The sequence below is a fragment of the Acanthochromis polyacanthus genome, chromosome 15 (genome assembly GCF_021347895.1).
Source record: "Acanthochromis polyacanthus isolate Apoly-LR-REF ecotype Palm Island chromosome 15, KAUST_Apoly_ChrSc, whole genome shotgun sequence".
Classification (NCBI taxonomy): domain Eukaryota; kingdom Metazoa; phylum Chordata; class Actinopteri; family Pomacentridae; genus Acanthochromis; species Acanthochromis polyacanthus.
Genome location: NC_067127.1, coordinates 16,304,351 through 16,331,518, shown reverse-complemented (window position 1 = coordinate 16,331,518; position 27,168 = coordinate 16,304,351). Strand labels below are relative to the sequence as shown.

Sequence of the window (27,168 nt, the reverse complement as noted above, 5' to 3'; positions counted from 1 at the left end):
TGTGACAGTTTTGTGGCTAACTGTCTCTATAATTGAATGCCACTGTCCAAAGGCAGCTTCTTTTTGAAGACTATAATTACATGCTTTGAGTTGTTCTGAGATTACATCAGTGAACGCCGAAATGTGAGAAACGCTCTCTCACATTAGTGCATGGCCAGTACTGGTAATATATCTCTGCTCTGTATGTTTTCTGTTCACACCATATGGAACATACTTTTCTCAGTTGTAGGTCAACGTTTGGATGAGACTTGTCCAAGTTTTTTTTCAAATTTTATTGATGAGTGACTGTCAGTGTTGTTGCCGACGGGCTAAATCCTCCCTGCTTCCAAAATGTCAACTTTTCAGAAATATAGACAGCCTAGTTTTTTGCTTGATAACAGCACATATTTGACATTATCCAGGGACTTCTGAAAGAGCCTTGAGTGCATGAGGTCAACATTTTCTCAAACTATGGAAGGTATGTAATCCTTTAATTGATGTTAAAATACTAAAATCCCGGAGTTTGCAGTTAATGAGGTTTTAACAAGGCAACGGCAAAATGGGAGAGATTACTAAATAAGAATAAGGAATTATAGAAACGTGGTGGTAAAATCAAGCAAAGTATAGTTTTCCAGTCACTGTATCAAGAGGAAGAAAGGGTACGTAGAAGGTACCAAAGGGTAAGCAGGCTCTGTTAGCTTCCCAACACTGTGTGTCTGTTTGCAAAGAACAACTGGATAGCGTGTTAGCCAGACCCTTGCTTTTAGTCAACAAATTCCTGCCAGATTAGGCAACAGGCCACTGTTTCTGCCCAGTACATCTTACATAGCATGACAAACATTCCATGACAAATAGAGCAGAGACCCAAGACATGATTTCTCTGCTTGTGCCAAATTGGGAGGTCAGCTAAAACAAAATAAAATGAGTTGTTTCACACTGAGTAATTAAGTGAGCTTGTTTTTGTGTGCTGGACCTTGAATGAGGATATGTTTAAAGTTAGTAGGAAACTTATGGCATGTATCTAAGCTTGTGGAACCAGATATGGGCATTGTTTAGTTTGTTAATGACGTAAAGTTGCTGTATTTCTACAAGTTTGATGTCTGGTCCTTTATTCATGTGAAGTATATGCTCGCCTCACTTCTTCTGTTGCCAGTCCTCATCATATGAAGGGTTTTGTATTGGATCAAAAAAATGTTTACTGGTGTTTAATGATTGACCTCCTTGATCTTTTCTCACTGTCTGAATAAAAGATTCCACAACCAGATAATTATTTGAATGCCAGCTGCAGTTGTTTTGTGTAACGATGGTTGATTGAATATAAAGGATGTTATCAGTGTATCAAAGAATGCCAACATGCACAATCTAGAGTCCCTCTGAAAGTCATCAGTAAGGCCGAGTTTGATGTTAACTGTTTTTCTGTTGTTTTTTTTTTTTTGTAGGGCAAAACTTCAACCTGGTCGCCAATTTTCTGAAGCGACACTCCAGTCTCAGATGTATTGTCAGGCAGGGTATGTAACCTCCATGTTTTCAGTGCATCAGTCCCAGTTAAAGGAATCAGAAATAGACCTCTCCAAGGTTCATCTTCTGCCAAATTTCCCACAGAAAGAGCAAGTCAACTGTGGTTTGCATGTTGATTTTTCTCCCCCTCACTTGTTTTTATGTCCTGTCCCTACCTGCTCAGGGTGTTGTTGAGAACAGACAGCCATTAAGTGGTTCCCTTGAGAGGCTACTGAGAGTGGGAGAGAGAGAGAGAGAGATTGCAGGGCTGTCTATGAAGAGCAGTGAGAATCTATCTCCATGGCCCATCTAGTGCCTGTGACCCTTGGCCACCTTTTCATGGGACCAACATGGTTCTCTTCCTGTCAGTAAAGTTAATATCTGCTCCCTGGGGGCCAGAGCCTGGATGTTAGGGTAGCGCTGACCTGCTACAGACTGAGATGACGGCTTCTCTCAGCAGGTTCGTTACACATCAAATTAGACCCAGTCTCCTGGGGTCAAAGGTTGTGTAACTTGGTCCACTGAGTTAGCTGTACAAATGCAGTTAGATCATGTAAAAATTTCAAATGGCTATAAAATGGGTGGTTAAAACGTCCTTATTGTGATTGGCTAGATGGCTACAAGTTTGAAGTTAAAGCCTGTTAGGAAGACAATGAGACTTTTAAAAAGTATTTGATCAGAATGCAGTGATACTTTCAGATTTAGCTGACTTTCATTTCACCCATCAGTACAAAGATGTTGAATATAAAGCAGCATTGCTCGGCAATAAAGCTAGAAGAATATCCAAATCATATGAGTTCACTCTGGAAAGCATTCACATGCTTAGTCAGTTAATTTGTTCTGAAATCTTGTGTTATTATCATTATTATTATTATTATTATTATTATTATTATTATTATTTTATTTTAATATATCCTTATGTTGAAAATGACAGCATAAAATGTGCTGTGAAAAGTCTTGGCCTGGGAATTCAGGCCAAGACTTTTCACAGCACATTTTGTGGTAATTTGGCAACTAGTTCTTAGTCAGCACCCAAACCCACCCACGACATAATCATTCTTTGTCATCCTTGTTATTTACTTCACCCAGGGTTTGTGCAACTTGATCCACTGCTACGCAAAAGAAGCAAAACCAATATATTAAAAAATGACCACTAACAAGGAATATGAACTTTTACAGACTTAATTCGCAACTGCTGTAAAACCTTTGAACAGAAGATGGCGGTCTAAATGGATTAAGAATGCAAGCTGAAGGATATTTGCATATTTGCCAATGCCAATTAATTTGTCAAAGCAGGAAGTCACTTCTTCTGTCAGTGTTTTATTGAACTTGCAAACATGAAACATGATGATGCAGACAACCTCCATTTCTCCCTGATGTAAACAACCTGTTTACATAAGGGAGACTATCTGTAACAGACTGTAGGTCAGACTTTTGCCAATTTGGCTGTCCAGTTGAGGTGATATCTTGAGGTCAGTTCATCCGGAGTGCTTACAGACTGTTAAATTTATTATAATGATTAATTTCATGGAACAATATTGTTGCACTGTGAATGATCTTTCCTTTTGAAGTCAGTGAAGCAGTCATATTATTCCCAAAAGCCATTGTTAATGTAAAAATTTCTAATATTTCATGCTGTTTACGCAGCTCATAAAATTCAGCAATTATATGTTAACTGCCAATTTCTCCTTGGTTTGAGGGATAGTAAATACTTGGTGTTTGTAGATGTAAATTCAAATATCCACCACAATTCCCTCTGTTGGACTTTGACTCATAATTAGAGGTGAGCCCATGCTATTAACCAGCAGGGTCTGTGTTTTTTCTCTGCCTGCTTTCAGATTTGCGTGTGTTTCCTGAACGATATGTTGTGTGTGTGAGCTGTCCAGAGGATGCCTTAGCACACCATAGAAACCCGAGCCTGGCCGCGGTGAGTGCTGTTTATACTCCTCTATTTCCTCTTCCAGTCGCCTGGCAAAAAGTCCTGCATGGGTCTGTGTGTTATTATAGGGATGTGTTGCCAAATTGCGCTCTCACTTGTATATGCTGATCCTCTTTATAAGGGGGTGGGATCTGAACCTACTGGAGCTTTTCAGGGACCTTGTGAGAGGAAAACAGAGGATGGCAGGAGGCTGGGTGGTAAAACGTAGGGTCTAAAGCTGCAGAGTCAACCCTTTTTTGAAAGGTTCCTCCTCCCACATTGTGCCAATTCACACAATTCATTGTTTTAGTTGTTGGTAGAGAGAGTCAAACATTGTATTGTTGGGAAATCCAAACTATAGTTAAAAATACTTCAGTACACTTGACCCCCTACACAAGTCTAGCCACTAGAATTTTCATGCACTCAAGATCAGATTTGAACTTTTTCTGCCTTTATCCAACTCAGACATTTCAGTGTGGATGTTTTTCAGAACAGTTTTCATCTTCTGTAAAATATCACTTTTTTTTTGGCACTTTTGGTACGTTATTGTAAATGCAAGCATTACATTGTGTTGCCTATTAAGGCAGCATATCATTCATTGTTGAGGAACACTACAATAACAGTCATCATCTTTCTGTTACACGGACAGTTAACTTGATTGTCTGCAGTCAAATACCATGTGTCTTTAAGTTCGGCTGGGTGGGTGTTTTCGTTTTATTCTTTCCCATGTCATTAAACTTACTACTGTAGTTCTTTATTGTCCATTCATGCTATAATCTACTGTCCTTTGGTCAGTGTTCATTTGATCCCAAACTCCCCAGAGTATTCTGGGAAATAGTGGTGGAGCCTCTCACCTTGGCACTCACATCAAGGACAGACATCTCTCCCATCACATCCCATGATCAGTGGCCTGCTGTTTTTCTACGGGTTTTTTTTTTGCTATTGTTTCCCTTTGAAATTTCTCTGCACTCTCCACAGTTTGGCTTCCAATGAAAGCAGTGATTGTAATATTTTTAGGGGAGCAACACAGTCGTCAGTGAAAAGTTCAGATTGTGTAACCAATTTTCCAGTTCAAGGAGGCATTGCTGTCGATTGCGTTCCTCTCCTCAGGATGTGGTTCTCTGGGCTCATACAGTACAAGCAGAGGGAATTGGAGGGTGGGAGTCTTGTGGTGGAGCTCTCACTAGCTCAACCTCGAGCCTGGTCTGTAAGGGAAAGATACCAGACAGAAAGGCTCAAGTTTTTCACATGACAAAAACAGTAATTTGTTTACACCACTCACTCTGTTCTTATTTGTCAGAAAATCTGTTTTTGCAGTTTTAATGTTGCCAAAGAAGCCAGAAATCTGAATGAAAAAAGTTTATGCTTTGAGTCACAACTGATGTAAAGTATAATAATGTTGCTGTTTAAAAATAATGGGGTCTTTGGAGTTGCACGTCAAAGCTGATTTCATGTTGAAGTGGGGGTCTTTTATCCCACAGCTCTTGACAGCGCGAGCCTGCTAGTCCCAAAAAATGCCACATTTCCCTGAGTTTAGGGCGGTTTCGGGTTTGTTGTTAGGATTCAGTTTGTGTGACTTGTTGAACAAAAATCTTCAACCACAGTGGAAATGTAGACTCATCAAATGAGTACTTTTCATAAGGTCAGAGGGTTAAGTTGTGAAGGAATTAACGTGACATCATGGTTGGCCTTTTGTCCTGTGAAAGCCAACTTCTCACTCCCACAATGAAGCATACTGTAAGTTAGTTGTATACTGTGTGCTCTTATTAGTCATACTTTCAGCTGCGATTCAGTTAGAAGAGAAGATGGTTAGATTTAGTAATTTCTTGTGGCGTAGAAGGCACTGTGATACCAGTTATTAATGATTTTCAATGCTCAATGTCAGTGCTGAGACCTGCTCAGGAAGGTTTTGTGTTGACTTTCCACACTGAGACAGCATTACGGAGTGTATGTCTATGGAGTGTCTTGTTTTGGTTTGACAGGCACAACTGCCGTATTTTGTTTCAGTTCACCTTCAAGCAGGTTGAAGCTTAATTGATTGCAGTTTAAAGGTAAAGGTATGGTTGGAAGAAACCAGTTTGCACAAGAAGTCATCCAACCACTGCAGAAAGCAAAAGTGTTAATAGCTGTTTCAAATAGCTGGAGGGAAGGCTGGCTAATCTTTGTCATCAGACAGTACTTCCTGGAAGGTATTAGAAGTGGTATACTCTATTGTACACACAAAGGATGAACAAAATAGTTGTGTGTACAATGATTAAAGCAAGACTAGGAGAAAAGTCAAACTCCTGTTTACATCCTAAAACTCTGACTTTCGCACACAAGATCAGTTCTTGCAAAAGTAGATTGTCGTTTCCAGAAAATTACAACATTGCAAGACAACTATCTCTTATATTAATATTTTAAACTAATTAGTTTAAAGAGGCACTGTTCAGCCATCCAACAAATATTTTGGTTTCAGCAGGCTACAAAGTCTTAACTGTCAGATCTGGAGTTGCTAAGTGAAATCAAACCTGACGTCCATATCACCCTGATGTACTCTGTCTGTTATGACCTAGAACCCTAAAGCTGACTGTTGCTTTGTAGCGGTAGGACCACTTAAAGCACTTTGTTTGCACGAGACCGGGGGAAGCAAAGATAATTGAATTGTTTCTTGGTTTATTTCCTTTGGCATTTGAAGATTTAAGTCCCTCATAAAAATTGCTCCTATTGTGAGTCAGCACCAACAGTGAGGAGGGCAGCATGGGAAGGAAGAGCTAGTGTTTAAGATTATGGCCGTTGTTTTCTAGTCAGGCACAGAGTGGGCAGCTGAGGTGAGTGGCGTGCTGAGCCGCAGAAGTTTGGATCAAAGGCAGAGCAGATGTGTTTCCAGTCCCCCCCTCTTCGGAGCTCTGGACGAGCCTGTGTGTTTACTCATGACCTCAGCACGCCTCTGTTCTTCACAGCTCTCAACAGCTAGCAGCAGTCCTTTCCCAAGCGTCCAGTGTCCACTGACCTCTACGCCTAGGCCAAATGCATGGTTATGCTCTCTTAAAATACATGATCACCCCCCTCCATTTCATCCTGCCGTAAGCTGCTTTTCTTGATTTGCACGAAGTGTGTTCAAACAGCTTGTCTTGATCCATTCACATGGGTGGATCCAAAACTTTTGTCATTGTTTGAGGATAAGAACTGTCCTCTATTTTAGACAAGTATGTGCCCATGCATGTTTGTTGACTTTGTTGCAAGGAAGATGTGGTGAGCTTAGACAAACAGGGCATGCTTCCTCTGTGGGAGCAGGGTGGGTGGAGGATGAGGGGTGGAATTTGTGGACTACATTCACGAACATCTCTGCAGGAGGTATTTCTGTTCTGACAGTTAGTGTTGTTTCTCTGTGCCAGTTGGATGATTTTGTAAACTTAGCTGTGCCTTCATAAAGCTATTCAAAGGTTTTCCAGTGGAAAGAATAATTCATTCTTTATAACTTGAATGGTTTCAGGGATTCAAACATTTCAACTTGACATGAGTCCTTGTTTTGTGACAGATGAATGAAGAGCTGGCTTCACAGAAAGCTTCTCACTGTTTTGTGTGTGTTAGGTGAGATACAAAGACATTGGAGTAATCCAAGAATAAACAATCTGGTTTCCACTGGGGCAGATCAGAGTTGATGGTTGATCGGAGCCTCCCATGCTGATCTGTTTTCTGATTCGTCATCTTAAAATTTTTTCTTGTAATTTTCATGTTTGATGTGCCTCCACGATGCATTGAGAAAGTTCGGTTTTGCAAGCACTTAGAGATGAATGCAGATTTTATGGGGAAAAAAAACTTTACATATATTAGTATAACTCTGTATGCTCAAATACAAATAAAGGTGTTATTCCATGCTGTAGGGACGTAAATTAGATCACTCAGAGACCATTTAGCTGCATCAGTCCCTAATGCTCAAGTGCCGCAGCATTAGAAGATACTCAACATAATCTTCCTATCTGTATTCCTACCATCCAGAGGAGAAACTGTTTAGTCCCTGTATTTTATGGAGCTTGTTGTTGGTTATCTTTTTGGAGTTGTTTCCAGGAGTCACTCAGGGTTGGAGTATGCTATGAGAACCTGTACTGTTATCCTTTTAAACTAAAGGATTCATTCTCTCTGCTCTCGTTGCCCTTTTGCCAGGCTTATCTTTATAATGTGACATCCAGATGTTCTGTCTTGTTGCAGCTCCTGTGGTGGAGCCTTGTTGTTTTGGAGGCTCCGGGGCCGGGGAGGGCACTGCTGGTCTACTCTACATGTTGGATCACGAGGAGCATTTCACCGCTATGTGTGGGGGCGAGCAGACTGACTGGCGGTGGGGGGGTTAAATCCTTTTTGCTGGCGGAGAGGTGGTAGACGTTCTTATTTACCACGATCCCTCCCTCCTTTTTCATGGGACTCTCTCCAGCTATTTGGAGTTTGCATCATTCCATACAAGATTAGGCCACCTCAGCTCCCACACAATACTTACTGTTTTATCCACATAGCTTGTGATAATTATACTGTTGTTCATGCCCCATCTCTCTCTCTCTTTTTCTCTCTGCTATTCCATCTCTAATCCTTTTGCTTTCCTCTGGAGTTGCTATATACAGAACATCCAACCTCTGGCCCCCTGGCGATAATTCATGCACCATCTCTCTTTCTCTCTCTGTCTGTCTTTTTTATCCATCTCTCTTTTACTTTCTATGTATATCCATCCTCTTCCTGTCTTCATGCTTCTTCCTTTCCATGACTCTGTTCTTTCACTCTCTTACTCTTTTGAAGTTGTGCCGACAGGAACAGAAAGGCACTAAACTTTCCCAGAGAACCTCCCTTTGGCTTCTTGTTGATTTTTCTTTCAAGTTCATTTTCAAACAGCATTTATTCATATTAAACAGACGAGCATACATATCAAGGCATTACAATGCAAATGATGGCACCCACATTTTTCTCACAATTGTTGTTGTTGGGGTGGGTGTGTAAGTGTGTAGGCAAATTCAAGTTTGCATGTGTGTCACTGTCCCAAATCCAAGGCTTACTGTAGCTCTGGATAGGAGACAGAGAGTAAAGACTGAACCTCTGCCCACACTGTAGCATGACCATATCTCTGCACAAAGAGCAGCCTGTGCAGAATTTCCTGTGTGAGGATTCTTGCGTTTGTGGGCATGCTTGAGAGACTGTTGAGGTCAGGCAGTATGGCTCTGGGGGGGTGCCTCTGCTTTTGTTGCCTTTCCCTCTAAACGCTCTTTCTCTTATTCAGTCTGTAGTATCTTGTCCCTTGTTTCTTGTCAACTCCGCCTACCTCCCTGTTGCCCAGCCTCCTTCTTCACTCCCCTCCCTTCATCTGGCCTCTTCATTCTGTCTACCACACCACAGACCAGTGCAGTTGCTAGATCTCAACACCCAGTGCAAAGCCACAGTGGCCCAGCTTGCCCTTACAGCTTGGGACGATTACTCCTTTCCCCATGTGTGTCAGGTCACATGTTGTCACTGGTATCGTGACATGCGGGAGAGGACATTAATGGTTTTTTTCTCTGTTTTCACAGCAACTGGTGGATGCCAGAGCTCACCACATTGGCTTTCCCCGTCTTAAAGTACATTGATCATTTTACCAACCAGTTTATGGAATAGCAATGATCTGAAAAATGGCTGATATTAAATAAACATGGTGGCCACAACCTGGAATTTTCCAAGATTTAACTTCTGCCTGGTTGTATTTCCACTCTGCAATAGTCTATAGAGTTTTCAATCATGCTAGTGGCATGAGTGTAGAAGGCAATGTCAGCTGCTCCACCACTGTGGTTCAGAAATAATTTAAACACTGTTGGATGGATTTCCTTGAAATTTGGCACAGACATTCTTGGTGGTCAGAGAAGGAATCCTGAAGACTTTTGGTGACCTCCTCACTTTTAATCTTGTGTGACCAGTAGGTCAGTTTCTTCACAAATCAGTGAAATATCTAAACATATACTTGAGTGATTGACAAAATGTATTTTACAGACATTCATAGTTTGCAAAGGGTAAATCTTCCTGACTCTGGTGAACCGCTGACGGTTCGCCATGAGGCTCAAATTTGTGCTATTGAGAGAAATATCTCAGCAGCTATTGGACAGCCATAAAACCTGGCACAGACATTCATGTTCCCCTAAAGATGAAGATTAAACATTAGTGATTCTTTAGGTTTTCAGCTAGAACTATGATTAGGCCTAATCTTTAATTTGTCCAATACTTTATTACACAAAAGTCTTCAAAACTAACAGCACTGACATCAGTCTCAGCTATACTTTGTGTTTACTGCTAATTAGCAGGCATTGTCATCGTGCACATGCTGGTATGCTGATGTAAGCAGTTCTTGGAGGCTCTGTGGGGCTGTAGTTAGCTCATATATGGTTGTGAACTTTTAGAATTGACAATTTACAAAATTAAACAAGACAGACACTGACTCACTTTTCAATCCAGAGCTGCTCTGATTTTATTGCACCAATTTTTTTGGTGCAATTAATTTATGATAAATTGACAGGCTCTCAACCTTTAAGTTCTGCTCAATTTACCACCAGCGTCTCCTGTTCTCTTATAAATCCAGACTCTGTTCTAGGTCAGCCAAGGAAAAGACCTGTGATTAACCTTCATTAGTGGCCTGTTGAGGGCACACGTTGGTGAGATCCAATTTTTAGCTTGTTCCTTGTTCTGCCTCAGAGGGTCCAAATGGGGTCTTAGTATGTGGATATTATTGAACATTTACCCCACAGTTAACCATTTAAGTGGCAAAGAATGTGCTTTTTACAGAAACGTAGGAGCATAGTGGCATTTGGAATTAAGATTGTACATAAATAACGATACACATGAAGATCCCCACATGCATACAACTTTGTTCAATGACAATTTCAACAATTATAGTCAGTCCTCTTCCAGTAATTTCAGCCTGTCAGCAATTAAACGATTAAATTACAGTGCTGCTCCTTCTGCTAATTTATTTCAATCTTATCATCACCTTTTTTTTTCATTCCCATGTTCACTTGTATTTTCCTCTCTCTTTCTGCATCATCTTATTAATGAGCCTTCTTTATTGGCTCTTTCAACTTGTCAGCATGGTCACGGTTTAGTAATTTTGCCTCGGGCTACAAGCATCACTTTGAGCCTCAGACAGTGAAGGCTATGAACATTTGCCATACTGTTATGAGCCAGTGATTATTTTCTGAAGCCTTTGAGGTGGCTGGTTTGGACAGTTTTAAGTGGGGGACACATTCTTTGTGCCAGCTGTGCTGTTACTAAGTGTCTCCGAAGGCCTTATAGAAAGCATTCTTTTTGTACGGCATCATAGTTCAAATAGGGAGGTGACAACACTCTTTGGAATACAGGAGAGTACAGTCATATAGACCTTTATTACTTTTAAAGGAGTAAAGTAAATGTCTTTTAATCTTCAACAATGCCAGATGATGACAGCACCGTGGAGCTAAACCTTTCCAAGGGATGCCAGGAATAATATTTTTTGTTTACACCGATTCTGTTTGTCCTCTCTAGACTGAGCTGAGTGAACAAAGCAGATCGGAATATTTTTCCAGTGTGGGAGAAACCCAAGAGCTTTTAAACAGCTCCACAAAAACAAAGAAGGCTGTGCTTCAAAAGATGTAAGTATGATCTAATGCAGAACTTTCCAACCCCACCAGTCAGAGAGGACACTCAAGTATCTCCTCATATCCTTTTATCCTTTTTAACTTTTTCAGAGCCAAACAAGCCAGTGTCCAGCGAGAGCTCAGTGGTTCCACTATGGTGGACCAGCAGATTGACCAGAGAGCCTCTCCTAAAAACTCAAGACCTGAAATAAAAGCTGGAGAGCCTGAATTAAGCCCTACTCAAAAGCAGGAGCAGCAAGGTGAGAATAATCCTCCAGACACAATAAATGGGGCCTCAGTAGGTTTCTGCCAACACAAAATCGTTCAGGAGACCAACAAGAACAAGAGGTGCAAGCCGAGTGATGCTGGGGACGACCCTCACTCACAGAGGGCCAAGAGGACGTGCCTTGAACAACCTCCAACCACAATGCAAACTCACTCCACCGAGTGCTCCACGCAAACATCCAAGCATGACCTCCTTCCTCTGCCGCCCTCTCCTCTACTCGAAGCCAAGGCAGAGTCCAAGGCTTTCCCTGTCTCTGAGTGCAAGAAAACCACACTGGAAGTGGAGCTGCTTACTCCAGGGAAACGGGCCCAAAGGCTCCCCCTCACAAGCAATAACACGGCACAGACAAACCAAAACAGGCTGGCCGCAAGTCTGAGGGGCCTATCTGTCAAGCCTGCATCCTCAGGCTCCTCTATTGGTTCCAGATCCACCCTCGGAGAGGAGGGGAGTGAAAATGTGCCCAGAACCTCTAGATTACGACGACTGAAGAGGTCCTGAGGGGGAGAGACAAACTACAGTAAAGATGCCTGACGCCACAGAGATAGAGATGATATTCTGTCAGGCTGCATGTTTACCCCATGTAGTTTGTGTGGTCTCCTCACATGACTGGAATTTGTGCATGTGTCACTATTTACTACAATATCTTTTCTTTTCACATGTGCTCCACATACCGTGTGCACACACAGACACAGACACAGACACACACACACACACACACGCAGATCAAATGCTGTACATAATGTGGCAACTGATACATGAGCATTTGACTTACTCTTTGTCGAATACTTGAAACAGATTTTGCCTCCACCCATAAGTAGTGGTGGTCAAGAGAGACTCGCAAATGAAAGTCAAAAACCTTTAATTGGAGTTTAGATTTGGTTTTGTGTTAAAGATTGGGGATTTCAGACAGGCAGGAGCCATGCAGTACGTCATGGCTTTCAGTCTGAAATACTGGCTCCTACGTGTCTGAAAACTGTCCAGTTTCCCTGCTGAAGCTCTGGTGTGATTGATTGCTGTTTCCAGATTTATTTCATCACCCCTTTCTCAAAAATGTATTTTTGTAGTTGGATTTCAATTATATACAATTTACTCAATACTTAGTCACTAAGAACCTGAAATGTATCTCTAAATTGGAAGGTATTATGCATTTTATACTGAACGTGAACCAATTATGTGTGGGCATGTGAGCAGTATGGAATTATTAGTGGTGTCATTTTGGAATAGCAGGACATCTTCAGTATCTCAGGTTAAAATGTAGCTGTCGCCCCAACACTTGGAAGAGCTGTTCATATCATGCTACTGGCCCAGACCCAGAGAGAGCATGGGGCAACTAGGAGCCAGCAGTCACTTATACCCTCATTTAATAAACCAAGACGTTCCATTTGATGACATAATGTTGCCTGACTATATTACTCCTGGTTTATTTTTATTTTTACTGGAAAGACATTTTATGATCGAAATAAATGTGTTTTTCCCAGGGGGGAAAAAAAACGAATCTTTGTGGAAATATGCAAATCAGTTGAGAAATTTTGGGAAGCAGCCAGCATGAAATAACATGTAGATCTGATCTCATTGCATTGTTTTCTTTACACACGGTCCTGACTGGCTGATACTCGTGGCAGCTTGACAGCGAGGTCTGTTCAATAACAGTATTAGTGGTTGTAACCTGAGATGAATCACCACCAGAAATCACTTCTGTTCTTATCAAGATGGACACAGTATGGCCGATTAGTGAAACTAGGCCTAATGTTTTAAGTCCTGTTTAAAGTCATTCTCAAGAGGTGTTGCTAATCTCTTGCCTTGGCTTTAATCCCGTCAAACCGATTCTTTACAAGAGTTTGTTTTTAAATCACTTCAACTCTACAGCATAGGCTTCTCAAGCTGGATAGTTTGAAAGGTTTTAAGGAAAGGTTTTTTTTAAGACTGCTACTTAAGCCAGACCAACAGGAGAAACATTGTCTAAGGATCATGAGGAGCAGGGGTATTTTTGTCTTTAGGATTGACTTAATACAGGATGGCTAGCTACAATGTAATTAGCTGTAAACATATTTGGACAGAGACCTTGCTCAAGCCTATGATGTCTCTCCAGCTCTAGTTCCCACGCCAGATGCATGAGAAACCTTTCATATGCTCTGACATGTTTGGCTTGATGCATCACAGACAGACTCTTCACTCGCTCTCCAGAACAAAGACAACTTTAATTCTCTTTTCATACAAAATATTTAATAAATATGACTTTCAAAAATATATTGCCAGATCAACACATAATTCTCAAGTTCATAACACAAAGTCAAAAACAGGACAAAATGTTGCCATGATCTCAAAGGGTTAACAAATGAGATAAAACATGTTTGTCTTTAAGAGCCTCAATTTTTTTTTAATAGAAACAAATGTGCACAGAAACAAAGCAGACTCTTGCAGAGCAAGGCAGTGTATTTTATCTGATTCTACAGTGTTCCCATTGCCCCCCTACTCTTCAAGTACTCATGGTCTAGCTTATGATTTTACGCCGACTAAAGCAGATGGGAATTCTGGCGTGTCATATTGATGAGACTTGCCTCACAAGTTGGTGGATTTTGACAGCCTTTGAAATACGTCAATGGGTTAAACTGAAGCTGCAGAAGAATTTTTGTTCCCTTAAGTATTTATCCATTAGTGACAAGCAATATGTCTGCCACCATGTCCAACCCTTACAGCAGCTGTGATCTTTTGTTGTCCTAACCTCACTTGCCTTCAATTAAGGTCCTGGCAACAAATAATGAAATGTCAAATGTGTGAAAAAAACAAAAAAGAAAAGTATTTCTTTCAGGCCCAAAGTGCCCATCTTTTGTCTTATTCGAAATTTGGCTTTTATAGAATGCGTTGAAAAAAATTTAGTCATTGAAAGAAATGGTAGGCTTCCACAGCTATCAAAACCTTCAAACTAGACAGAACATATAAATAAAAAGGAATGATATCTTAAGGCTCTTGATTATTAAGTTAATAAATCAAATATACACAATGATTAATAAAAAAAATGTACATATCTACATGTTCTAAATTGTCACATAAATTCTTCATATTGGCAGCAACTGCTGACATTGAACCCTTTCCTCTCCCTCCCCACCCCCCACAAAATAAAAATAAATAATAAAGTTGATCTTTTTTCTCTTGACAGTTGCTGAAGTCTAAAGCTGAAAAGGCTCTTTCTCCAAACAGAACTAGAAAGAATTCAAACACATACTAAAAATAATTAGCTCTAGTGTTGAACACGTCGGGTAGTTTTAGTCATTGTACAACAATTACACCAGGAGCCCCTTCCATGTGTCCACAGAATTTAAAAAAAAAGAAAAAAAAAAGGGAAATGAAATGCATAGGAGGACACTTTTGCAACTAGTTCTACAGTGAAATGTATACCAGTGCCTTGTGTTTCCAGCCAACCACAGCAACTGTCACTGCCAGTGTAAGCCAGCTTGTCAGAACTTAAATTAACACGGGGAATATCTGAAAATACTGTAGGGTCACAACTGACATGACCGTTTACTAACTACACATGCCAAAGCTCCCCTGTTTCACCCACCACCTGGGTGTGAAGGCATAAGGCTTGGTTGCACAGCAACACAGCTGTCTGCTATACAATGTAGTCCATCCTGTTTATGCTGTTTGCTGTCTCCAAGTCTCTGTTGTCCTGTTTATTAGTCCAATTAGGATGCTTGGATGTTGAGTTGGGATTGGAGATGGGCGCCTTCTCGTCCCTCTCCACCAGTGTGTATGCTGGCTGTTTGGCAAAGCGGCCTTTCTGTAAGTGCCTCTCCTTGTCGTCCTCATCCCCCTCGGGATGATTTGTCCTTATTTTGGCAATGATGGAGTTCTTGTTTTCGTAGTCTTTGATGGCCACTGTGAGGCCCACGTGCTTCTCTATAGGGTTCTTGATCTGGTTAAGCTGCTCCCGCACGTTGTTGGTAGTGTTGTCCTCAGAGCCAGTCGCTGATGTCCCGTTGTGGTTGCTCTGCTTCCGCCGCCGACGCATGCACCACAGCAAAATGAAGACCAGCACGAGGACCCAGATGACAATGAAGATGGAGCTGAGGAGGGGCACTAGGTAGTCTGATGGAAGAAGACAATCACAGGTCAAAGAGATACAACAGATTTAAAAGGACTGACTCTCAGTTAAACAATGCACAGTAGGTTTTATTGTATTACTGTGTCAAAGCTTGCTAAATCATTAGCGTGCTTTGGCCAGCATAACCTGACCTCTGAGCCCTGAACAGGGGAGGAGGCTGCTTCTACTTGGCCATGGCGGCAGTCTGCTGTCACTGTGTTGATGAATGGTGGACACATGCAAGAGTCTTACTACAAGTCCAGCCAGTTGCAGTATGAGCCAGTGTAAAGCCACGTAGCCAAGCTGCTCTGCTCTTTCCATTGAAAGTTTGGCGAGATCCTTTTGAGCTCCATTACAACTGCCCTGAGATGGCAGACCTGGGCGGTCGGAGTTGTGTGGGAGTGCAAGGACTTATTTTTCATATACACATACATTTTTCTTTGGTACTCAGCATTGCTGTCATATTCAAGGCTTGGCTCTATCTCATCTGATCTTAAAAAAAAAAAAACAACTCCCACTAGTTTCTACACACAAGTGTTTGCAAGTCTGGAAAACTTCATAGGAGTTTGGACTCGGCTCATACCAGTTTTGCTGGGGCTTGGCACACGGACTTCTGCGATGGCGGAGATGATGGTGTTGTTCCCGTTGCGCTTGCTAACCAAGTCGATTATCCTGTCTGTGATGTCTTTAATAGGGCTCCGGTCCAAGCGATGGTCCTCAGTAGACTGAATGCAAAGAAGAAAGTGAGATTTGAAATCTACTGGTTTAGGTTTAAGTTCTATCTTGTCTGCCAGTGATTGTGTTCACTTGCTGTCAACTGATGACACAAAATACCCCAACCTAAATCCATCACATTCCACTACAGACTGTCTATTTGCTGCTTAGAATGCATGCTGCAGGCTATAAATCAAAAAGGTTTTTTCTGTGTATGCATTAATAGAGGCAGACAAACATATATGGTAGACTGGGAGTGGGAGGAGGTACTTACAATGCAGACGTGGATCTCGTTGCTGGCTGAGAATGAGGGGTCACAGGTTATGGACACAGAATGCTCCAAGGAGAAATTCTTCACTATGTACAAGTGCCTCAGCTGCTTACATACTCCCTCCACAGTCAATCCCTGGACATGAAGAAGAGATAAAGCGAACGTTAACACATATGGAAAAATAGAGGGCAATCAAGGGGGGGAAAGGGAAGAGCTATGTCTGTATTTTGGCAGTATGTTCAACATCCTATCTGGTTGAAATCCACCTAATTTAGATTAAAGACCACAGGCTCATATGCTTGTCACTATCTGCTGTCATGCTTGTTAGACAGCTGGCGAGTGATCATCCTATGTGGTGACAGAGTCGCCAGTGGTCCTGTTTAGCTCAAATCCATATTATCCTGCAATTAATCTCACAGTGCGGTCTGGGGAAGCGGGGATTGGCATGATCTACAAAATCAGGATTCTGATTCTCAGAAATACCAAAACTTTGATGCTGACAACAAGATACAAAAAGAAGTATCTACATTATTTCCCTCATGGAGCACATTTAAACAGCTGACGGAATAGTTCAGGAGTCTCTTTTTGCCCCGAAGAGATGGGTGAGCACTTCTAAAAACCTGATCTTTCACAGTTTGCTGCTCCCATCCATTAAACAAAGGTGGTGGATCAGAGGCATGAAAAATGACCCCCGAACCCACTAATTCAATCTCTTCTTCTCTGGTGCCGAGGTAACTCACTTGATAAGCATGCATGATCTCCTTGTTGAAGGTGAAGGTGATGTTGGCGCAGCTGTTGTCCTGGTAAGTGGAGCTGGGGTGGCATTTGATGGGAGGCTGGGGAGGGTTGGAGCGCCAGCACTCTCCAAGCTCCAGGCAGGGCTTAACAAAGCAGTGGCCCTCCCTCAAGGGGATGCAGCTCTGGCCTGAGGGGCACCCGCCTCGGCCTTTGGCACCCAGTTTGCACGGCTTAGGACCACACCACATCTGGAGAGGAAAGCACCCAGGTGTTAACATGAGGTCACAGATTGTTCTTCAATCCACCGCCTCAGCCTAAATGGACGTATCTGTAACTGCTATGAAATAGATTTCTGGGAATTTTTGTACAGACTGTCCTGGGGCACAATGGATGAATCACATTGAACAGTTGTCTAAAGCTGTCACATTTTTAATGAACCCTCTGAACTACAAGCAGTTTCTAGGGATTTTTTGTAATAAAGTATAAAATAAAGCTAAATTAGATTTTTTTTTTTTTTAACAAAAATGTAAAAACCTGGAATCAACGGATTTGTCAATGTGCCAAATACCAATACTAGCAAACAAGGTGACTATGGATATTTTAAGACTTCTTTACTATGCCTCCTATCTGCTCTGTGTAAATACACCCTGCAGTTCAGCCAAAAACTCCCAGAATTTTTGTCATGTGACCATTAGTCACAGTTGCATCAGTAATGGCTCTTCAGTTACTTAGAGGAAAACAGATTTTTTTTTGTTTTTTACAGAAGCTGCAAATGATTTATTTTTAAACAAGACACATTGAAAATAAAACAATCAAGCTTAACTAGGAGTTGCTGCTGATTTGTTTATGACTGCTGAAAAGTGGAAAATCTGACAATTCTTTCTGTTTTTACAGGTTCTGGCTCTGAAAATGGTGTGATCTATAAACAACTTGTTTTTAAAAGTCACCAGCTTTGGTGTTCAGAAAGTTAAAACAAAAAAGTCCAAATATTCTGACTTTATCCAGACATTTAAAAACAGATTTTGACATTTGACAGGTTTGACTTTTGATACTAAGTCAAAAGTGTATGCAGCACCAACTACCACAAATTCAATATCCTGTCCCAAACAGGCTGTAAATAGATTAGAGAAAAGGAATCTGCAACACCAGTTTTTTTTTTCCCCAGGCAAGGATATTAGTAGCTCTGCAAAGATTTGTCTCCATTGCATGCCGAGGGATATGCTTCTGTAATCCGCATGAAACACACAAGCTACTGTTAGTAAAAGTACAGTAACACCAGGCTGTGTTTAAAACTGTAGCCTACAGTACATATTACACTCACACAGATCATTTTCACCCCATGATGCATTTTCCTCCCGAGGGGGGAGTCGCATCAGTAAAGCGCCATTGTTCATCTGGTGGTTAGACGGGCATGATAATGATAGCACTACTTCAGGCCGCTACTGTAAATCAGCCAATCTTCACCCAGTGTGACTGTGGGAGATTCTGAAATGGCATTTGACGCCAATTTCTAACAGTGCCATTGTGTTTCTTTTCAAAACAAACTGTATCATCTCTGCATAGAATCTGACACTCCCAAGCCAACTCCACCCTGTGACACAGAGAGCTGTTTTGGCCCGACATGGCCCTACCTGCAGTCTCTGATATTCTGAGGAATAAGACACAACTGCCTACGGAGTCTTTGAGTCAATAACTGTTTTGGTTCTTTGTAAACACTGATATCATGGGATTCACAGCAGCACAGGGCCACTGAAAATACTTAACTTGTTCATTACTTGTTTATTTAATGCAGTTTCCACATACCTTTGTGCATATAACTTTCCCATTGGAACAGTGACAAGTGTTGCAGTCCTCGTCCCATTTGGCTCCGTCAGGGGTGGCATGTCCGTTACCAGAGCAGGGCTTTTTCGTCACTGTGTTAAATACAGCCGCAATGTTAGAAGTATATAAGAAACGGCATGTTTTGTTAAGTGGATTTGGCTCGTGAAGACTTATTACCTTCTTGACAATAAGGTCCACTCCTGTCTGGGGGACACAGGCAGCGATATCCATTGATCTCATCCACACAGGTGGAGCCCGAGGCACATGGAGACGACTGGCACTCATTAATATCTGTCATACAGGAGAAGGGCGAGGGGTAAGAAATGGTTCCTTCATGGGATTAAGAGCACAGCCAGACAGCATTCAAATATTGGGTTAAGCAGTCAGCACACAAATCTAATTCCTAAACTAAATTCACTGAGGTCATGTGTCATTTGAACAGTACACACACATGCACAGCAGTTAATAAAAAAACAAGCAAACATGCTTTAAATCAGCCCGAGACGTTCTTTGCCCCCTTGCAGCTTTCTAAAGGCAGCATCATTAGCAGGTATGCAGGAGCTAAAGGCTGGACTTAGTAGAACAAAGGGTTTGCAATGGGAAAGAATGTGGCCATCTGAAAGCCTTTAAGAGGGAAAACAATCTGTGTAATCAGTGTCAGAGAGCATGGCTGATTAGCTGTTGGCCTGCTAAGCTGGTTTCCCCCAAGGGACAACAGCATGGCCCGGTGGAGTGACACTGAAATGGCTCGGCCTGGCCTGAAGCCCAGCGCACAGATAATTGGCCGACTAGACCCTCCATTTGGAGCGACTGGGATGGTCCCGCAGCCCGGGCATGCTCTAGCTGACGGCTCAAACAGGGATCAGGGGGGAGCTGGAGGCAGGGTTAATACTCACTGATCCGACAGTCTGGACCCGCAAAGCCTGGGGCGCACTCGCAGCGGTACCAGTTATCCCCGTCGACACAGGTTCCACTGTTGTAGCTGCAGATAAGAAGGAGGGGAAATTTGTATCTCTGGATAGCTTGTTTTACATACTGCCATATATCTCTGCTTCTCCAGTCTGAGGTTTCTCACCAGAGACATAACAACAAATTCCCAAAAACAATTACAGCAGTCAGTCCTATTCTTTTTAGTTTGGGAGTGATTGTTTAAATAAGAGTTCCACATGACAGTTCACAGAGCAGGGTTTGCCGATTGCATCTCAGGAATGACAGGGGAGGGTGAACGCCTGGTTCTCAGCAGCAAGTGAGAGAGGGAAAGCCTGCAGGTGAGAAACTCCAATACAGGAGGAGCAGCGTGTTTACATCTGTTTAGATCTACAGGAAATGTTTGGCTTCCACTTACCATGGGTGGGGACTGCAGTCGTTGGTATCTGAAAGAGAAAAAAAAACAGAAAGGGAGGGAGAGACAGACAGAAAGCAGTGAGCGTGTTGTTTTTTTTTTTGTCTATCATGTATGAGTGTTTAGCGCACATGACAGCAAATGGCACGTCTGAGCTTGCGTGTACAGGGGCGTGTTGGGCCGGTCAGGCCTGGACGACGCACTGCATGCTTACTGTGCCTTATTAACGCCACACAGTCGATTCTCATCCTCAAAAATGAGTTCAGGCTCCCCCACCGCCGTCCACAACACCTCCACACCCAAATTCCCACCCCCGGCTGTTTCTCGCTCCCCCTTACAAAAGTTACAAGAGGAATTTATGTTTTGGAGTACAGGGCAGGGATCCCAGGAAAATCAGGGAAATGGAGGAGGGCTGCAGAACAAGCAGACATGTCACTGTTTGGACAAGAATGCAGCGACGAGAGGGGTGTGTGTTGGACTGGGAGAAAGGGGGGAGAAACATCTGTCTCCACTTTCCTGAGCCCTTTTCTCCCTCCTCCTTTCCTTTTCTCCTCTCATGGCCGGCAGCAGCCAGTAAGAGAGGGAGGAGGAAAAAAAAAAAGGAGCTACAGATCAAAAGATGATGGGAGAGTCTGTTAATCAGATGCAGGACTTCACCTCTGAACTAGGTAGCACGAGGTTTATCATCATTTAATAGCAGTAACTGTCCACTGGCCAGCTTACTTTGGGTGCACGTGGGACCCTCCCAACCTTCCTTGCAGACGCAGTTGAACGACTCCCCCTCCACCACACAGGTACCGCCATTCTCACACGGGTTCGGAAGGCAACTTGAGTTTTTGGCTGAAAGAGAAAGAGGAGAAAGGAAAAGTTTAATGTTGTCAGTGAGCTGGATTATCAGTGCAATCAAAAACCTTGCGCAGTCACAGAACTGGCCGTTCGTTTGGCTTTTTTCAGTCGGGTTTCCACTTTCCCTGTCTTTTTCTACATTCCACAACTTTGAAGTGTACTGTCCGTGCAATCAGGGATTTTAAGCGGATATCTGTCAGCACTCCGAGGAGAGGGAGAAACAGGCGAGGAGGGAGATGAGCGGGGAGGGAGCGCTGACAGAGTGAAGGGATAAAAACTGTTTATGGACCTCGCAGATCTGACAGATCTGATTAATATCTGAGACAAGACGGTGCTCTCCCACAAAGCAGACTTCTTTGTCTCGGTCTGTTTGTGTGTGAATGAGTGTGTGTAAATAGGAAACAAACCAAACCGCTGGGATTGTGTGACTCACCTATGTTACATGTCGTACCCTCCCAGCCTGGGGAACACTTGCACTGGAATGTGTCGCCCTCATCGTGGCAGGTGCCTCCATTGTTGCATGTGGCTCCATCGCACTGACTTTCGCCTAGAAGGGGCATTAAAAACCATAGGGTTACTCACGGGTCTCTCACACACATCATAGAAGATTGGGTAATTATATACAGCCATAAGCGCATACCATAAGCACATACCATGAGCCTGCACAGACAGACTACACGGGTGTGGAGCAAACAACAAAAACAAAAAAAAAAGAACTCTTACGGGAGTGGCAAGTCTTTCCCTTCCAGCCATTTTTGCATTCGCAAAAGAAATCAGTCACCAGGTCTCGACATGTCCCTCCATTATGACAGGGGTTGGTGCCGCAGTCATCTATGTCTGGTGGAGGCATTAAACGAGAGCGTGATTTATGTGCGGGCACATATCGGAACACTTCATCAAACATGCTTTTTATGTTGAAACACGGATTTAGCAGTCACATAAAGGAAGTGTGGGTTTGTTTTGAGGTCACAGCAAAAGTGGTCCTACTCACTGATCTCGCAGTGATCGCCCTCCCAGCCACCGCCACAGATGCACTCGTACACGCTGACCTTGTCGATGCACGTGCCTCCGTTACGGCACGGGTTACTCTCGCAGTCGTTGATGTCTGAAAATTTCACAAAAGTGAAAGACGAGAAAAAAACGTGAGACTGACAATGCTTGTGCAGGAGACATTCTGAAACGTAACGATCCGCTTGTATTCTGTTCCGTGGGTTTGGAATCAAGCCTTACTCTCGTGGCAGTAGGTGCCTCTGAAGCCCTCCTGGCACTCGCAGCTGAACTGGCCCCCCGCCTGGCTCCGACAGCGGCCGTGAGGTCCACACACATTTGATGAAATGTAGCGCTCTCCTCCTGGTGTGCTGTTGGATGCCACGGCGACTGTACAGCTGTCAATCACTGCAGAGAGGTGAGGTAAGTTTCAGATATTATAAAGTGCATTCTTGCCTATGTATACCTCTGCTGTACTGGCTGCTTCATATTCATTTAGACAACTGACTATCGGTATAAGATTGTACATGTGGTCTTGTGCTGGAATGCAAAATGGATGTTGTTTTAGTGACAAAGCATCATTGACTGTTGGTATAAGGGATGCTTATGACAAACTGCAGAAGCTTCTGACTAGCTCAGGCAACAAGGGTGAAAATGGAGCAACATTCTGCAGAACACTGTTCAAACTTGAGCAAGAGCTGAACTCAAACCAGGTGTGAGTTGTCACCACATTACTGTTCTAGCTCACACAGGTAAGTGCAGACAGTATTTTCACCACATCAAATCCTCTGAAATAGTGACACATTTTGTCCAAGACTGAGTAATTGTGATTCAGAAACTATTCAGTATCAAAGCGTGAGAGTTCAACAGTGATGAGGTGAGAGTTATGGCAGAAAACCTGAAATATCAACGACAGTTATATTGTAGCCTGAGGTGCAATGCATATATGCAGCTTGTAACAAAACACAGATTAGAAGAAAGGCAGAGACGAGCAGTGGTAGCGACTGACACTGTATTGGACTGGGCTCTTATGGTGTCTTCAGAAGGCACCACAAAAAGCGAAAGGGTGGCAAAACACATTTCTGCTTTACATGCATTAGGAAAGGAGCAGAAAGTCCGCAAAGTATACGGAGAGCTGTGTGTAAACCACTACGTGACACAGATATGAAATATGAAGTAGCTAACAACAGACTGGATTGTGCATTGATGGGTTGGTGCTACAGTCATCTATGTCTGCTAGAGATGGGGGACTATCCTAACACGTCATCAGATAGGCTTCTGTTGTTGAAGCATGGATTGAGCAGTCCCATAAAGGAAGTGTGGGTTTGTTGTGAGGTCACAGGATGACTGACTCTACTCCCTGAAGTTGTCATGGGTCAGGATGTGTTTGTCAGACATGCATTAGGGCACATTATCTCGACTGAGACAAGTGAACGCAGAGTGAGGTTTTGCATGCCAAAAAGGATGATGCAGAAAGTGAAACAAACATTGCTGAAGGGAGCAGCTGACAACAACATGGAGGGCAGAGAAACTGTCACTGAGGTGTAGCAGAGTTTGACATAAATGACAACATAAGAGCACAATGAGGTACAGAGAAGACAGCTGATGTCCATCTAAAAACATGGCCGGTTCAGAAAAGTGCCAGAAAGTCTAGGTAAAACTGCAGGTACAAACACAAAAAGCTGGTGTAATCTGTCACTCATCTAACAATGTCGCAAGCATCACAGATTCTGTTAAATTTAGAGCGTCTTCTCTTGGAGGTCACTGTTACTGATGGTAACACATAGGTACAAATGGATTTATACCAAAAGCAGCAAGACGTGTGGGAGTCACCCACATGTGCTTCAGTGTCTCTTTGACTACTTGCAGGAGTTATTTGTCAAAGGTACTGGATGTCTCATTCCATTCCATTCAAACTCTGCACTCCTACAGGGACCAGAACTGTTATGTGACATTTACATCAGTCCTCCCCCCTGAGGGTGACTGTGAAGGAACATTACAGAAGCCTATAAAGTGGGTGTATGGTCTGGAAGATGCCTCATTGTTCTTCTACAACAGAGAGAAGGAAACATTCCTGAGAACAGCAGGGAAAAATGTCCAGGGTTAATCTGCCTGTTTTCTGTTGGCTCGTTCACGACTGCAGTGTGACTGGGGTACTTTCCTATCATGTGAATGACGTCATACCAGGGACAGACAAAAGTTTCTCCACCACCCCATCCCTGATCTGTTCTCTAAGTCGGAGAATAGATCCTTCATGTGCTGTGCAGTAAGATGATCGGTCTGTGATTTTAGGGAAAAGAATCTGCAGAGGTCTAGGATGGGCTACATTTCTTGCAAGATGGAGAAGGCCAGATGTCATGTTTGATGCTAGCACTTTGGCACCGAGCATCAAAAATGTGCAACATTTCATGGTTTCAGACAATCCATGAAGAAAACACAAGAGTTTGCGAACTTAAGTGTAAGGAAGTAGTTTTGTACTTCCACTTCTCTAGCTCTTAAGATTATTGTGTTGCCTCATTTGGAAATTTTTCAGATGAGGGCACACAAGGAATGCACCTTATTGTTCTAATAGAAGAAAATGGAAACTCTTCCCTCGTTTCCTGGCAGTCAAGAGGACTCGCAAGCACAGGAAACACTGGCTGATGTCTGAAGGGAACTGATAATGCCATTTTATGGTTACGCTGTTCTCCGAAATGTCCTGGTGACGCCAAACATGCTTCACCAGTATTCTTTGTGACAGATAATCATTCATTTGCTGATGCCTTTGGGTTTACAGAGCCAGTTTCTGAGAAAAAGAGATTCTGCCTGGAGATAAGCAGCATCGGCAAACGTGTCCAAACATAGAGGACTGAGCAAGTGCTCTTGGTACAAACAAGAAAACAACTTGCAGACAGCTTTACCCAAAAAAAAAAAGAAAAAGAAAAAGGCCATAACACCGTAACATTTATTTGATGGTTGAAACAGGTAAAAAAAAAAAAAAAAAAAGTACTTTTTTTTAAAAAGAATATGCATTCTTGGATATTTATACCTCTGTGCTTATTGCATTGTATTTAGTGGAATAAGTGGATCTCTACACAGTATCACACATGTCACCTTGTACTGTCATGGAATGGACTGTAAAGGGACAAAGAGAATGTGTTTATTCAGATTTTTGCAAACAGTGTCATCTGCAATCAAATTTCTATTAACTTCAGAAGTGTGTCTGTTGTGAAACAAGCAGAGCCAGTTAGACAATAAAACTGATGAAACCCTGTTTGATCTGACACTTGTTCCAAATCATTAAATGTGGTTTCATCTTCCAGTGAATAAGGAAGGACGGGTCTTTTGTTTATTGCTGGTATTTTAATCAAAGTTAAGCAACCATGTTCTAATTTATATTAAAGTAAGGGAAAGTAAGCTAGCAAACGACAGAGAGAGTGAGCAAGCGAGGCGATTAAGAAAGGGATCTACAAGGCAACAGGCAGTTAGAGATAATAATGTCAACACGATGATTAAACATTCCCATCCCCTGAGAAAAACAGTATCAGTGTACGAACTAGGGGAATAAAAATAATGATAGGAGAAACAACGATAAGCTGTTATGCTTTCATAAGCAATTCAGAGTGATCTTTTTCACTCTGCACTGAAATCCCTTCCTTTCCCCCTGTCTGATCAGGTTAGGAGAGCCAAGTGAATTTGCTCCCCTGTAATCACTTCAATCTTGCCAAGAGCAGAGAGAATCTCACCGTCTGGTATCTGACTCTGTGGTTGGTCCACTCACTCAATTACACACACACAGAAAATATGTGCACATTCATTGAGGGGGAAAAGAAGAGGTAGCCCACCAAGTCATTACCAAGAACACACACGGTGCTATCAGTCTTTTGCCAGATTTTCAGGGAACTCAGAAGAGGGGAGAATCATTGGAAAAGCTTTGCTGAGGAGAGGAAGGAGGGGGCATTTATCAAGGGAGCCACACTCAAAGTAACTGCACACCTTGGCCAAGAAACTGCATTGCGTGAAACTAAAATATAGGTATTGCCCTCATGGGAAAATGTGGGCAAAGTGTTCGGCTAAATGGTGAATACCTGAACTTATTCAGCATTTTAGTACAGCAAGCTACACAGATCACTTTTCAGAAGTTTTGTGGAAAAAGACAAGGAGCGAAAAGTTTGTGGTTACTGTACAGGCAGGAGACGTACCTTTACATGTGGTGGTGCGACAGTGGTCTTTGAGGTGAGAGCAGTTCTTGCCCTCGTAGTCCTCTGGGCAGGCGCAGAAGTAGTCTGTGGCCAGGTTGAAGCAGGGCGCTCCGTTCTGACATGGGTTGGGCGAGCAGTAATCAATATCCAGCTAGGGAAAAAAGGTATTGAATAGAGAGCGGTGAACCTGATAGCTGACATAGTTTCTGCTACAGAAAACAGAGCAAAACCCACAGCATCCTCCCTACAGGCTGTGCCAGGAAACAACACACGCACAGCGCTCGGAGGAAGGGGAAAAACAAGGCAGAGACATAGGAACCGTCCTCTGAGTCTGGGCTTCAGCGCTGAGGAATGTATCCCACTGTAGCCAGGAGCAGCTTCAACAAAGCACTCCCTTTTAAAAAGGACTGTGGAACAACAGCCATTTAGGAGGGTGGGGCAGGAAAACTTTACAACAAACCCAGATACAGCAATGCTGACAGAAACGGGGCTGGGGGAAAGGCTTAAGATGCTGAATGATAGCAGGGAGGATGCTTGCTTGCATGCTTAATGGTGTGTGGGATGCTGGTGGGAGTCATGTCTCACCTGGCAGAGGTTTCCTGAGAAGCCAGTCACACATAGGCACTGGAAGCCGTTGACTTCATCTTGACAGCGGCCGCCATTCAGACACGGCGAGCTCGCACACTCGTCAATGTCCCGCTCGCAATGCTCGCCGGCGAAACCAGGAGGGCACAAGCAACGGTAACCATTTACCAAGTCCTGAGAAAGAGAGACTGGGATTAACTCACGCAGCCACATATTTGATTAACTGCTTAGAAAGGGTGGAGTCCAAACAATAACTGTCAAACCAGGGAACGGAGTGAAGTAGGCCGAAGGGGGGGGGCACCCGTATTATCACAGCTCCACAATTAT

The 27,168-nt window shown here is 42.9% G+C and overlaps 2 protein-coding genes across 2 annotated transcripts in view; one reads left to right on the top strand and one right to left on the bottom strand.

Moving 5' to 3' along the window:
* The window catches only part of slx4ip (SLX4 interacting protein), a 31,570-nt gene extending 18,805 nt beyond the window's left edge, over window positions 1–12,765 (top strand). Inside the window, exons 5-8 of the mRNA XM_022191231.2 lie at window positions 1,419–1,487; window positions 3,315–3,403; window positions 10,898–11,004; window positions 11,101–12,765. Of these exons, the coding sequence (XP_022046923.1) occupies window positions 1,419–1,487; window positions 3,315–3,403; window positions 10,898–11,004; window positions 11,101–11,773 (938 nt within the window). The 3' untranslated portion in view covers window positions 11,774–12,765. The remainder of the gene's footprint in view (window positions 1–1,418; window positions 1,488–3,314; window positions 3,404–10,897; window positions 11,005–11,100) is intronic.
* Window positions 12,766–13,454: 689 nt separating this feature from the next.
* Window positions 13,455–27,168, bottom strand: part of jag1b (jagged canonical Notch ligand 1b) — a 29,746-nt gene continuing 16,032 nt past the window's right edge. Inside the window, exons 12-26 of the mRNA XM_022191295.2 lie at window positions 26,842–27,015; window positions 26,257–26,407; window positions 22,319–22,483; window positions 22,080–22,193; window positions 21,812–21,925; window positions 21,522–21,635; window positions 20,966–21,082; window positions 20,246–20,273; window positions 19,797–19,882; window positions 19,078–19,191; window positions 18,883–18,992; window positions 17,082–17,327; window positions 16,345–16,476; window positions 15,940–16,081; window positions 13,455–15,361 (exon numbers count right to left, since the gene is read on the bottom strand). Coding sequence (XP_022046987.2) covers window positions 14,886–15,361; window positions 15,940–16,081; window positions 16,345–16,476; window positions 17,082–17,327; window positions 18,883–18,992; window positions 19,078–19,191; window positions 19,797–19,882; window positions 20,246–20,273; window positions 20,966–21,082; window positions 21,522–21,635; window positions 21,812–21,925; window positions 22,080–22,193; window positions 22,319–22,483; window positions 26,257–26,407; window positions 26,842–27,015 — 2,283 coding nt within the window. The 3' untranslated portion in view covers window positions 13,455–14,885. The remainder of the gene's footprint in view (window positions 15,362–15,939; window positions 16,082–16,344; window positions 16,477–17,081; window positions 17,328–18,882; window positions 18,993–19,077; window positions 19,192–19,796; window positions 19,883–20,245; window positions 20,274–20,965; window positions 21,083–21,521; window positions 21,636–21,811; window positions 21,926–22,079; window positions 22,194–22,318; window positions 22,484–26,256; window positions 26,408–26,841; window positions 27,016–27,168) is intronic.